The sequence below is a fragment of the Prunus mume genome, linkage group LG2, assembly GCF_029339155.1.
Source record: "Prunus mume cultivar Tortuosa linkage group LG2, ASM2933915v1, whole genome shotgun sequence".
Classification (NCBI taxonomy): Eukaryota; Viridiplantae; Streptophyta; class Magnoliopsida; order Rosales; family Rosaceae; genus Prunus; species Prunus mume.
This window is the reverse complement of record NC_142699.1, coordinates 6,810,481-6,822,813: the sequence shown is the minus strand read 5'-3', so window position 1 is coordinate 6,822,813 and position 12,333 is coordinate 6,810,481. Positions and strand designations below refer to the sequence as shown.

The 12,333-nt window shown below is 37.5% G+C and overlaps 2 protein-coding genes across 3 annotated transcripts; both read left to right on the top strand.

Moving 5' to 3' along the window:
• Nucleotides 1-1,963: 1,963 nt before the first annotated feature.
• Nucleotides 1,964-6,599, top strand: LOC103332915 (O-fucosyltransferase family protein). The gene is made up of 10 exons (XM_008235682.3): nt 1,964-2,532; nt 3,201-3,279; nt 3,449-3,516; nt 3,691-3,779; nt 4,150-4,347; nt 4,452-4,656; nt 4,763-4,930; nt 5,164-5,331; nt 5,613-5,803; nt 5,958-6,599. The coding sequence occupies exons 1-10, from the start codon at nt 2,134-2,136 to the stop codon at nt 6,136-6,138; spliced, it is 1,746 nt and encodes a 581-aa protein (XP_008233904.2). The 5' UTR covers nt 1,964-2,133; the 3' UTR covers nt 6,139-6,599.
• Nucleotides 6,600-7,121: 522 nt separating this feature from the next.
• Nucleotides 7,122-10,760, top strand: LOC103332916 (Pentatricopeptide repeat (PPR-like) superfamily protein). 2 transcript variants are annotated; one of them, XM_089047547.1, is made up of 3 exons: nt 7,122-9,578; nt 9,837-9,891; nt 10,188-10,760. In XM_089047547.1, exon 1 carries the CDS (start codon nt 7,283-7,285, stop codon nt 9,362-9,364), a length of 2,082 nt encoding a protein of 693 aa, XP_088903673.1. In that variant the 5' UTR covers nt 7,122-7,282; the 3' UTR covers nt 9,365-9,578; nt 9,837-9,891; nt 10,188-10,760. The 2 variants fall into 2 exon arrangements, with proteins under 2 accessions (XP_088903673.1, XP_088903672.1); XM_089047546.1 differs by having other exon boundaries at nt 7,122-9,583.
• The last annotated feature ends 1,573 nt before the right edge of the window (nt 10,761-12,333 follow it).

Sequence of the window (12,333 nt, the reverse complement as noted above, 5' to 3'; positions counted from 1 at the left end):
ATTGTTTATAGAAGATTATGAAAAATGCCAAAGTCTCTACAGCGACTTGTAAGGCGTAATATATTGGATTGTTTTTTAATTTAATAAGTTTAATTCAATTATTTATGAGTTTAGCAAATATTAATTAAGATATTAGTACGTACGGAATAACTATACGTATTTAGAATTAATGCTTAGATCGAAGAACATACACACCGAAGTGTCTACCTCTCTTTGGTAACCTTACCTCTATGGGTTTGTTAACTTTGCTTAGATTTATATTAGGATAATGGATTGGGACTTTTCAAGCTTTTAAAATACTTCACCACTCTTTAATTATCCATTTCTTCATTGACATTCGCTTGATGCTTTCTTATATCGCCATGCATATACTACTTTCTTAATGCATACTCAATTTTTCCTTTAAGATAAGTTGGTTAGAAGACAACCACAAAACCAAATTTTAGTACTATTGTCACTAATTTTTCGTAGTATTTTTTTCATTAGTGCAACACGTGATGGAGCCACATTAGGCCTACTGACTCCAAATTTTTTTTCCCTTTCATTCCAATAATCTTGAGTGAGTATTCGATCATAATATTATGAAATTTCAATTTTACGAAAAGAAGTAAGATATTTGATAAAACGTCCCTCAACTAAGAGAATGTCAAGACACGCTCACCTACATTCAGTTTAATAAGCTTTTTTTGGTATGCCTCCACAATGACAAACTCTTGATCCAATTGTCACTGTACTTGTTTCAGTATATTGTTTCTTTTTGCGTACATGGGATGGGAGGAGAGATCCAATTCAACAATTCTCCTCTTCCCTCATCTTATTATAGTAAAAGAACAAAAAAGGAAAAAAAAATCATTACATTGTGGTTAAATGTGTAATAACATGTTCCTCACGAGGGCATAAATGTCCTGAGGCGGGAATGTGGAATAAAGGCAGAACCTGAGGCGACGCAATTGTAAACGGGGTTGGGTTTCTGCCGTTCCGCTTCTCCATCTGGCAAGGCGACTAGAAGAATTGAAACTCTTTTGCGCCTCCGTTACATGAATTAATTAATTAAAATATAGTATCTAAATTTTTCTGACATGTATCCCACGTCGGCTAGGCTTAGGTGGCTGGCTTGGGTGGCTGCAGCCATCAACTTCACTACACTCCATTATTTGCAGAACAAAACTAGGTGGCTTGTCCAAAAAAAAAGAACATGCACTCTCTTTTCAGACTATTCCAGAGCAGGACCGAAAAATAGATCTCATCTTATATTTTATATTATATTATATAAAAAATAAAAATAAAAATTAATTTTAATTCCAATTTATGTGGCATAGCTCCTGACCTATTTTACTATTTCATTAAGAGAAATTAGTGAACATTATTAACTTTATGTGCATGTAATATATAGGTGGTATAGCTAACATTTTCCCTAAAACTTATAAACAAATTTAATAAATGAGAATGTCTTCATGTTCAACTAACTTAACTTATTTTCTTATACATTAGCCGGTTGTACGCGAATGCAATAACAAACAAGTAGATGTGAGTTAGGCTAGTTGGCGAATACAGTGATTCCATCTTTTGATACTCGAGTTTGAATATCCTTCATTGTAATTTAACAATTTGATTAGTTTTTTTAATTTTAAAAATATATAAAAATGAAAGATAATCTCATTGAGCCCAATTTTTGATGTCCTCATATCTCATAGATAGCATAGGATATTTGAAAGAGAAGCAGACAGAATAAGACGTTTCATTCAAAATTGAAAGTAGGACTACTTGAGAATAGAAAGAAATGAACAAAAAAGCCAAACCTCTACTAATAATAGAGAGGTTTATTAATTAGTTACACGAAAAAACCCAAAACACACTTGTCTATTTGTCTATTTGTCCATCCCCATCACCTGAAAAAGAAAGGAAGGAAGGAAAGTCCATCACAACTGTACCCCCATCATTGGCTTGGCTTCAACTCAAACTCAAGCCACTCAGCCTCTCTCTCTCTCTCTCTCTCTCTGTGACATACTATTTCTCTCTCTCTCTCTCTGTGACATACTATTTCTCCTAAAAATCTTGCAGCAACTCTCTGAATCAGAGAACCCATCTTTTTCTTTTAACACACTCTCTAGAATTCTCTGACACTTCAATTGCATGGGAATGAAGGCCAAGCCTCACCACCACCACCACCACCACTACAATGGCAATGGCGGTGGTGGCGGAGGTGGAGGTGGGAACGGCAGCGAGAGCAGCAGCAGCACATCACCCAGTCCACCACCGTCACCCCGCCGACACTCCAGCACACTCTCCCACTGCCGCCGGAAGCTCCGGTCCAAACCCATCTCCGTCGTCGCCGGATTTCTTCTCCTCCGTCGATTCCTTCGGTTACTGGTGGTGCTGCCTCTGCTCTACGTCTCTGGGCTTATCATGTGTGTCGGCCCGTTCTCTGGTCTGATGGGCCATACCCCTCTTCCCGGTTCTGTGTACCGTAGTCACGAAATGTTTGAGGTGCTCTGGCCTCACATTCAGGCTGATAATTCCACCCCAATTGAGGTTTGGCTCCTTGGGTTTCTCTCCTTTTTTGTTTTGATGAATACCCTTTTTGTTGCTCTCTGTTTGTTTGGTTTCTGGGAAAATGCAGGAAAAGCGTCGTTCTCCATCAAAAGAGTAAAGCATGAAAAGTAAAAGCAATAAAATGTTTCGACTTCAGATTTTCATTTTGTAGCTAAAGGACAAAAACTTTACTTATACAAGACTATTGCAGCTTAAATCTGTGATTTCAAAAATTTTCCTAAAGTTTTCCGATCAAATAAACAGTAGGATTGTAGGACAGTTGCTTAGTTCTCGCTGTTCTTCTCTTTTTCCCAGTGTTTCTCTAAAGAAACGCTTGTCCATCTGAATTATACGAACTATCTGATATCTGAACGTGGAAGTTAGTTATGGGTAGAGGAATTTTATTTGAATTTGGTCTGGGGCATCTTTATTTTGAAAGCAAAAGGAGTTGATAGTTTATGAAAACGGGGAATTTGCAGATAGTCAAACTTTGATGTGGATAGGTTTAGATCCTAATTTTGCTTTCAAGTACTACTGCAATGGCCAATATCACTTGCTCAGTTATTTTGCCACTGTGCTCTGCTCCTCATTTGTTGCTGAATTTAACGTGCGGTGAAATTATTGCAATAATGCTATTAACCAAGATGATATGTTGTTTCTTGCTGTAGTTGTCTTCTGTGTGGAGATACAGAAGAAAGCTGAAAGAGCAGAAGCCATGCCCGCCTTCGACTGCTGGACTACAGTTAGGTATTTTCAAGACAGCACAATCTTGTATTAAGATGGCTGCTACAATTTTGACAAACTATTAAATTTACTTGTGGGAAATTGAAGGTTTGGTAGTTTTGGAATCAATGGTCGTAAATCTTTATCTGATAGTTTTTTCTTGGCACCTAATATATTCTCCATTGAATTTCAGAGTCCCCTGGCCCTAGTGTTTACTTGATTGTGGAGGCTAATGGTGGTCTTAACCAACAACGCTCTGCGGTATGCTACTTGTCCTATTATTCTTATATTACTTCAATTTTCATTTGTTTTCTTTGAAAACTAGAGCATTAAGGCTGCCAGATATCTATGGTATGTTTTTTTGGTAACCTTACATATCTCCTATGTGCTGGAATATACAGTTTGTTCTTCCTACTAAATCATGTTTTTTCACAGATTTGCAATGCCGTGGCTCTTGCTGGACTCTTGAATGCAATTCTTGTTATTCCTAACTTTGAATTTCATAATGTTTGGAGGGATCCAAGGTAAAGGAACTATATTGTTAAAGTCCTGACTCTTAAAACTTAAAATAGTAGTTCTTTCAATGAAGAACATTGATTCAATACTGCATTATAGTTTAGCAAGCATGCCTCATTGATCTTGATAAGTGTGTATAACCATGTCTAACCAACTTCAATGTGTCCGGAGCTAAAATGGGGTTGTCAGGTTCATACGCGGTCGTCATCTAAATGACCAATAACATCTATTGAAAAGCCTGTCATGTGAGAGGAGAACTCAGAGCTTATAGACAGCATGAGGAGAATGATCTCTTTATAATCTTGCGTGAAATGATCTTGTGAAATTTCCTTATTGTGGTTTCAATTGAAATATAAAAAAAGTATCTTTGTTTGGCAGCACTTTTGGTGATATATATGATGAAGATCATTTCATAGCCACCCTTGAAGGCCATGTTAAAGTGGTTAAAGAGCTACCTGAGATGGTATTGGAGAGATATGATCACAGCATCGCTAACATACCAACCCTTCGTGTCCAAGCTTGGGCTCCTGTGCGTTATTACAAAGGAGAAGTTTATCCTATCCTGCAGAGGCAGGGGTAGGTACTGAACTGTTTTTTTTTTTTTTTTTTTTTCCATTCTATATCAATTTTCCTTTTGGAAGTTAATTCTGTTGTTTTTGCTTGCTTTTTGGTTTATGCAGGGTTATCCGCATAGCTCCATTTGCTAATAGATTAGCAATGAATGTCCCACCTTCTATTCAGCATTTAAGATGCCTTGCTAATTATGAAGCATTGAAGTTCTCTTCTCCCATATCAAATTTGGCAAGGAAACTAGTTGAACGAATGACTGAGATGAGTTCAAGGACTGGTGGAAAGTATGTTTCGATCCACCTCCGTTTTGAGGAGGTAATGGAGCTTATTTTCTGTAAATTGTTAAAAGTTTTTGGTTCATCTTATGTTTAATGGTCAAGAAAATTAATCATGTTATCAACTGTCTTTCTTCTTTCTGCAGGACATGGTGGCATTCTCATGTTGTTTGTATGATGGGGGAGAGGCTGAAAATAGTGAAATGAATTCAATTCGACAAAAAGGATGGGGAGATAAGTTCAAACGAAAAGGCCGTGTAACTCTGCCTGGTCTCAATCGGATTGATGGAAAATGCCCACTAACCCCCTTGGAGGTAATCTACTTTGATAACTATTATTGCTTTTTAGACCTGTTACTTTGAATGTAAGGTGTTCCAGATAAACCTTTGGAGTTAATCTACTTTGATAACTTTTGTTGCTTTTTAGACCTGTAAAACTTTGAATGTAAGGTATTCCCAATAAACCTTTTTTTAAAGGAGAAAATGTGGTTATTTTATATTCTAATTTTGTTGTCATAATTCCACATGTATCTCGTACATTCTTGTAGGTTGGAATGATGCTGCGGGGTATGGGGTTTGATAATAGCACTTCAATTTATTTAGCCTCGGGAAAAATCTACTGGGCAGAGAAACATTTAACCCCTCTGCTAAAGATGTTTCCCTATCTGCATACAAAGGAGTCTCTTGCAACCCCAGATGAGCTTGCTCCTTTTAAGGTACATATCTTACTAGCTTTTATTAACTGTGTGCCCAAGAGAGTATTTTGGAATTGGTGAAACAATCACTTTGAAATCTACCACCCTAAAAGTTTATCTACTCTTCTGGCTCTACTTCTATCTTTGAAATTGTAAAGTTCTGCCTAGTTAAATTCATGATTTTAGTAATGGGTTGACAAATGCTATGAACTCTGTAGAAACCAAGCTGTACCGAAAATGAAATAGCCACTCCCATGTTGAATCCACATACTTGCTCTAAATCTGGTTATCTCTTTTGCTAGGGATATTCTTCGAGATTGGCAGCTTTGGATTATACAGTATGCTTGTCTAGTGAGGTTTTTGTAACAACACAGGGTGGGAACTTCCCACATTTCCTAATGGGTCATCGGAGATTCCTTAATGGTGGACATGCCAAGACTATTATACCTGATAAGCGCAAGCTTGTTGTTTTACTGCATGACATGAGTATCAGGTATTGTGTAGGTGTAGTTTATGTAAAATAGTGTAGGTGTAGTTTCTGTAAAATAAAATACTTTCTGCTTGCAACACCCTGATTTTAAGATTTCAAGTTCATATATGCTAACAGTAGGCTTATATGCAAACTCTCTATATATTTGGTTTTGCAGCTGGAAAGATTTCAAACTTGAGATGGAAGCAATGCTCACGGAAAGTGACCGCAAGGGAAAGATAATACCTAGAGTGAAAAAATTCACCAAAAAATCTTCTGTATACAGCTACCCTTTGCCAGATTGTGGGTGTCTCCAAAAACACAATAGCACTGGGATTGACCCATCTGCACATTCTTGATTTTCATGACAAGCTAGGAGATGAAAAAACAAACCTAATGCTTCAAAAGTTTCTTCTACCTGTGCCGTCATCAGACGCCATTTATATTGGGGCCTTGGCTCTTTTCTACTGTGGATTTTGAAGCGGCTCATTGCTCTAAAGCCTGTTGGGAAAATGTAGATAGTCCTCACAGCAGGTTTTCCAATTTTGGTTGCAGAAGGATTCCCTTATTTCATGTTATTCTTTTTTCCCTTTTTCGTATGGAGATGTTAGGAGCAGCCTCTGGCAATGTTGGGGCATTGCTCAACATTTGTCGTATATAGATTGGATATTTGACATATAAGTTTTTAGCTAGATATGACATTACAGCTCTGGTCAGATGGGGTTTAGTGGTTGATACGCTGGTTTTGCAGTTTGATTGTTTTTTGTTAGCCTTTAAGGCATTTCTGAATTCTGAGTACATAAATACTTCGTTCTTGCAAGTTTGCGCATCGTTTTGTATCTTGGAAACTACTTTGATATAGCAAGTACAGTGGCTGCATTGTTTTCTTTAATCAACAGAGAGGAGGATTCGATTTTGGGACCTCTTTCGATATTACAAGACCAAGAGTCAGCTTGATATGTGAAAAAATTTAGTGTACCAATTGAAATAACATGTTCTTTTAACATTGAAAAGAGAAATAACACTAGATTAAGAAGCAGACGGTCATGTGCTATTTCTTACATATATATATTAACTTGACCTTATGTATAACTATAAACTATTGTTAAATTTTTGTAATGAATGCAATAAAATTTGGTTATGGTTAACCATAATATAACATATGGTACAAAACCAGTGCACTTGTAAACATGAGTTAGATTACTTCATCATGTAAGTACGCCATGCATGCCCGCCTCTAAGGTAAGGGTAAATATGACATTTTTGGTTTCATCTTTTGCTGTATTTTTTAAAAAAGAAATTTTAAAGTTGATAAACGACGAAACGACGATATCTGTCAGAATTCATTCCGTCAGCGGTGGCGTGGGTGCTTAAACTTGACCACGTGTTAGAAGCCCATGTAAGGCAAAGTACTGGGCCCTCGCTACAAACATGTAGGGCCCAGTCTCGACGCGGGCACGTGCTTGCATTATTGGCGATGCACGAGCTCATATTCAATTGACCATGGAAATTGTGTATTTGAACCGCATAGCTCTAGCTTTGCGCCAATGCGGGCGAGTTCGCGCCTCGAATCACGGCAAATCATTTCACTGCCAATTGATCAAGCTCGGCGTTTCGAATGACGTGTTCCTTGCCAACAATCTGATTTCCATGTACGTTGGATTTCCTTGTTTAGAAGACGCACGGAAAGTGTTCGATGAAATGCCTGACAAGAACGTTGTTACATGGACCACAATGGTCTCTGGTTATACTAATTGTGGGAAACCTGAAAAGGCTGTGAGGCTATATACCCAGATGTTGGAGTCTCATTCAGAGACGCCCAATGGGTTCATGTACTCTGCGGTTCTTAAAGCTTGTGGCACGGCGGGTTACATCAGAACGGGTAAATTGATTCATGAGAGGATATCTAGTGATAGGTTGGAGTTTGACACTGTTTTGATGAATGCCCTTTTGGACATGTACGTAAAATGTGGGAGTTTGAGTGATGCTAAGAAAGTTTTTGATGACATGTCGAGTAAAAACACCACTTCGTGGAACACGATCATTTCGGGGTACACTAAGGCTGATTTGATGGATGAGGCAGTGAATTTGTTTCATCAAATGCAAGAGCCAAATGTTGTATCTTGGAACAGCATTATTGCTGGTTTCGCAAACAATGGAAGCCCACGTGCTTTTGAATTTATGTGTTTAATGCACCGAGAAGGCCTCAGACTCAATGGTTTTACTTTCCCGTGTGCTCTTAAAACCTGCGGTCGCCACGGTTTGCTAGCTTCTGGGAAACAGATTCACTGCTATGCCACAAAGTCAGGTTTTGAGTCTGACTGTTTTACTGTGTCAGCTCTGGTTGATATGTATTCAAATTGCAATGGACTGACTGAAGCCAGAAAGCTGTTTGATCAGCACTCAAGGTGCAATGCTTTCATTTCTGATAGTTTGGCACTTTGGAATTCTATGCTTTCAGGATATGTCATTAACGAACACAATAGTGCAGCTTTGGATTTAGTTTCAAAAATCCATTGCTCTGGTGCATGCATGGATTCCTACACTTTCAGTGGTGCTTTAAAGGCTTGCATCAACTTACTCAATTTGAGACTTGGTCGTGAAGTGCATGGCTTGGTTGTCACCACAGGGTATGAGTTATATCATATTGTTGGAAGCATTCTTATAGATCTCTATGCAAGACTGGGGAACATTAAGGATGCATTAGGATTGTTTGACAGGCTTCCGAATAAAGACACTGTAGCTTGGTCTGGTTTGATCATAGGGTGTGCTACAAAGGGACTAAGCTGGCTATCCTTTTCACTGTTTCGGGATATGGTGTATTTGGATATTGAAGTAGATCAATTTGTCATTTCGTTTATTCTTAAAGTTTGTTCTAGTTTGACCTCTCTTGGAAGTGGCAAACAGGTTCATGCTTTCTGTGTTAAGAGTGGATATGAATCTGAGGAAGTTGTAGTAACATCCCTGCTTGATATGTACTCAAAATGTGGTGAAATTGAGGATGGGTTAGCTCTGTTTGATTCTTTGGAAGAAAGAGACACTGTATGTTGGACAGGGATAATTGTGGGGTGTGGGCAAAATGGAAGAGCAGAGGAAGCAATTAGATTATTCCATCAGATGATAGAAGCAGGATTGAAGCCAAATGAAATTACATATCTAGGTGTTCTTTCTGCCTGTAGGCATGCTGGACTAGTTGAAGAGGCAAGGACCGTATTCAGTTCCATGAAAATTGAACATGGAGTGGAACCTGGTTTAGAGCATTATTATTGCATGGTTGACATTCTTGGTCAAGCTGGATACTTTAAAGAGGCAGAACAGTTAATTGCTGAGATGCCATTTGAGCCTAACCCAATCATATGGAGAACATTGCTCGGGGCCTGTGGAACTCATAAAAACACTGAACTTGTTAATGTTATTGCTGATCGCATTCTCACAACTTTGCCAGAAGACCCTTCCACATATGTGACACTTTCAAATGTTTATGCAGAATTGGGAATGTGGAATGATTTAAGCAAGGTTAGAGCAGCTGTCAAGAAAGTGGGTGCAAAAGATGCAGGAAGGAGCTGGATTGAAGTTTCAAGTTAAGAAACACTGCATTTTTAAATTGTATATGGTGCAGAAACTAACTTCCTTTGCATCCATATTTGGACGAACTACGACGCAGATACCATTCTGAAGTTGAGTCCCTACACGAGCTTAATGACCGGATCATTTTATTACCGAAGACCTAACAAGAATCTCCGAAAACAGATGGCCCTTGGTGGCATAGTCCAAGGAGATGTTTATTTTTATTTTTATGGTATGGTATGTCAAACCACTTCCTTAACTCTGTTTTAATTTAAACCTACAAATCAATCTGATTTTTTTTCCCTCTTTCTAGAGGTTGAAATTTGGATCTAGCCAAGCCATCAAAAATTTCCCCTCTTAATAGAAGAAAATGATAGAAACAGACTAATTTACTTATGTAGTTCAACTGTGCTTTTCATTTTGTGCTTCGCTGTCACTTGTCTATCATATTTGTTTTGTTTACTTATTGTTGTTTTCCTGTTTAATGCAGGTTTTGATACAGCTAACTGCATCATCTAAATGCACAGTTGCTCAGAAAGATCTCGGTACATAACCCTTATCTCTGGTCTATGCATAACTAATTTCTATTTTGTCATTGCTTCCTTCTTGCCATAAAAGGAAAGATACACATTCCTCTTGGTCTTCACCTAATCATAAGTGAAATATTTTTCTGTTATTGGAAGTAAATCATCTTTTCCTTCTATGGCAGAAGGGGGGAAAAAAGAGAGAAGCCATTTTAGCTGATCAGTTGTCAATTTTGCCTCTAGTCTTGCATGTGCCAATTGTTATCTTTCTGTCAAATAGCCTTTAACTACAAGTTATTGCTCTTATCCCAATCCAGGAAGAGGTTAAAAGATAAGATGGTCCTGGAAATTAAACCGGGTAAGCTGGTCCAACCCAAATGAGCTTGACCCGACAGAATTGGAGCAACAAGAGGAACATGGGTGGGCTCCACCAGTTGCAGGCAGTGAGGTCCTCCATCTTCACTGTTGAATGCAGATAAAACAGGTCTTTGCTTTGTAAGGCCTCCACCGTGCAGAAATGGCAGAGAACTCTTTGTCATTGCTCCCCTCCTCCTGACCCTTTCTCTCTCCTCTTTATAAAGTGAGAGCATGAGCTTCCCTTTCCTCAAGCATGCCTTGGATTATTCTTTCTTTTTCAGTTTTTTAACTGTCATCAATGGCTCATAACATAAAGTTAATGCAGAAAAGCTACACAGATATTTACGTATAAAAAAAAATTCATAATTTTCGCGCCGTTCTCTTTTTGGCGCCAAACTTGACCACTTCCAAGTTCCAAGTGGTAAAGAAACTGATACCGTGTGGTAAAATTATTCTGGTGCATTACTAATTACCACCTCACCTGTATATATATATACATCCATTGAAAATGTGCAACATGTCATTTTCTAAAACAATTAAAGCATTTTTTTAATATAATTTTATTCTAAAAGGTGAAATTGAAGTTTTAATTCTGCTGAAAAAAAAGGGTTATAATCTTGTATAAAAGATAAACGGAAGTATCATCAATTGAAGTGATGATACGGTATCTGTGTTTAGAGGTTGGAAAGTAAATAAATTATTATTTTAATTATAAATATTATAAATAAATATCAAAAGTAGAGAGATGGGAGAGATAATGGAAACAAGTGGACTAAAAAAAGGAAGAAATGGGATGAGGACAAAATCGAGCCATACCGTTGCATGCACCATTGTTGTTAGAACTTAGAACCTTCTAATCAAACACCAAGAAAATTCCAAATGATGAGACAATGAGTACAAAAAAGGGGTCAAGAATTAGTAAAACTAGGGCGGGGCCCTCAAATCAAGAAGCCATGCGTAACCTTCTATCCTTGTTGCTTTGCTCAGTAAAAACAAGACCAGAAGACATGAAATGACACAAGATTTGGAAGGTCGCTTCTGCCTTAGCACCCCGCAAGAGAATGCATAGAGCAGATTAGCATTTGACTTGAATTCATGGTGCAATGGGCAACATATTCCAAATCTTATTTATTTTTAATGGTTAAATACTTTTTTTGTTGTTGGGTTTTACATAAAAATTCAATTTGGTCACTGAAAAAAAAAAATAGCCAAATTGGTCATTGGCTTGAAATTGAAATTGTGAGGTATAAGGAAAATAAAAAAGCCAAATCAAATTAAAATGAAATCAACAACTTTCCAATATATTTTGATGCTCTATCATCTTGATTACGTCTCATTGCCATCGAAAGTCACAATACGGTTCCCACTCAATCGATTCAAGCTTCAATATAGCATCCAATTTGACCTCTCACAATTCTGATTTCAACCCAAGATTTCTTTCAATTCGTTAAAATCCTAATAGTACAATATATCCTGACTCATAAAAAAATAAAAATAAAAGCTGCACTTTAAGGAAGTTAACGGAAAATAATAGAATGTCTATGAATTGTAAATTTTACGAAACACAGTGACCAAATTGAATTTTCAAGTAAAACACAGTGACCAAAAAAATATTTAATAATTAGAGTTGAAAGAGTTCTTGAGTTTGAATATCCATTTCTCGTCGAGTCTAATATCTAATACTAAACAAGATTGTGTTACTTTTGACCTCTCAGTGTGTGAGCACATGAAAAATATGAGAACCTACTTGTATTTATGTTCCTTTCATTTTGTCTGTTTGTTTCCCTTTCGCTTGGCCGTGAAAGCGCAAGCTTGTCCATTTCCTTTTGTTTGATGTAAAAGCTGCCTACCCTTCTTTAAGCTCATATCAAACTTTCAAGGCCAAATAACTTAGGAGGAGCCCTTAATAATGGCCTAAACTGGGAATTTAGGGCCATTAGGTTGGACTTGGACATTAAAGCTTGATGATTATTGTATTGTATTTCTGACTTGTAGTTTCTCAAGGAATTATTATTTTCTTCTTTCTTCCCTCACAACTTACATTGCAAGGGGAATGCAAATAGAAATCTAGATTAAAGAGAACAAAAAATTTACCTCCTTGGTCGG

Coding starts and splice junctions, on each gene's coding strand:
- LOC103332916 (XM_089047547.1), top strand. CDS start 7,283: ATGGAAATTGTGTATTTGAACCGCATAGCTCTAGCTTTGCGCCAATGC.
- LOC103332915 (XM_008235682.3), top strand. CDS start 2,134: ATGGGAATGAAGGCCAAGCCTCACCACCACCACCACCACCACTACAAT. Junction 2,533..3,200: donor ATAATTCCACCCCAATTGAG/GTTTGGCTCCTT, acceptor TTCTTGCTGTAG/TTGTCTTCTGTGTGGAGATA. Junction 4,348..4,451: donor CCTATCCTGCAGAGGCAGGG/GTAGGTACTGAA, acceptor TGGTTTATGCAG/GGTTATCCGCATAGCTCCAT.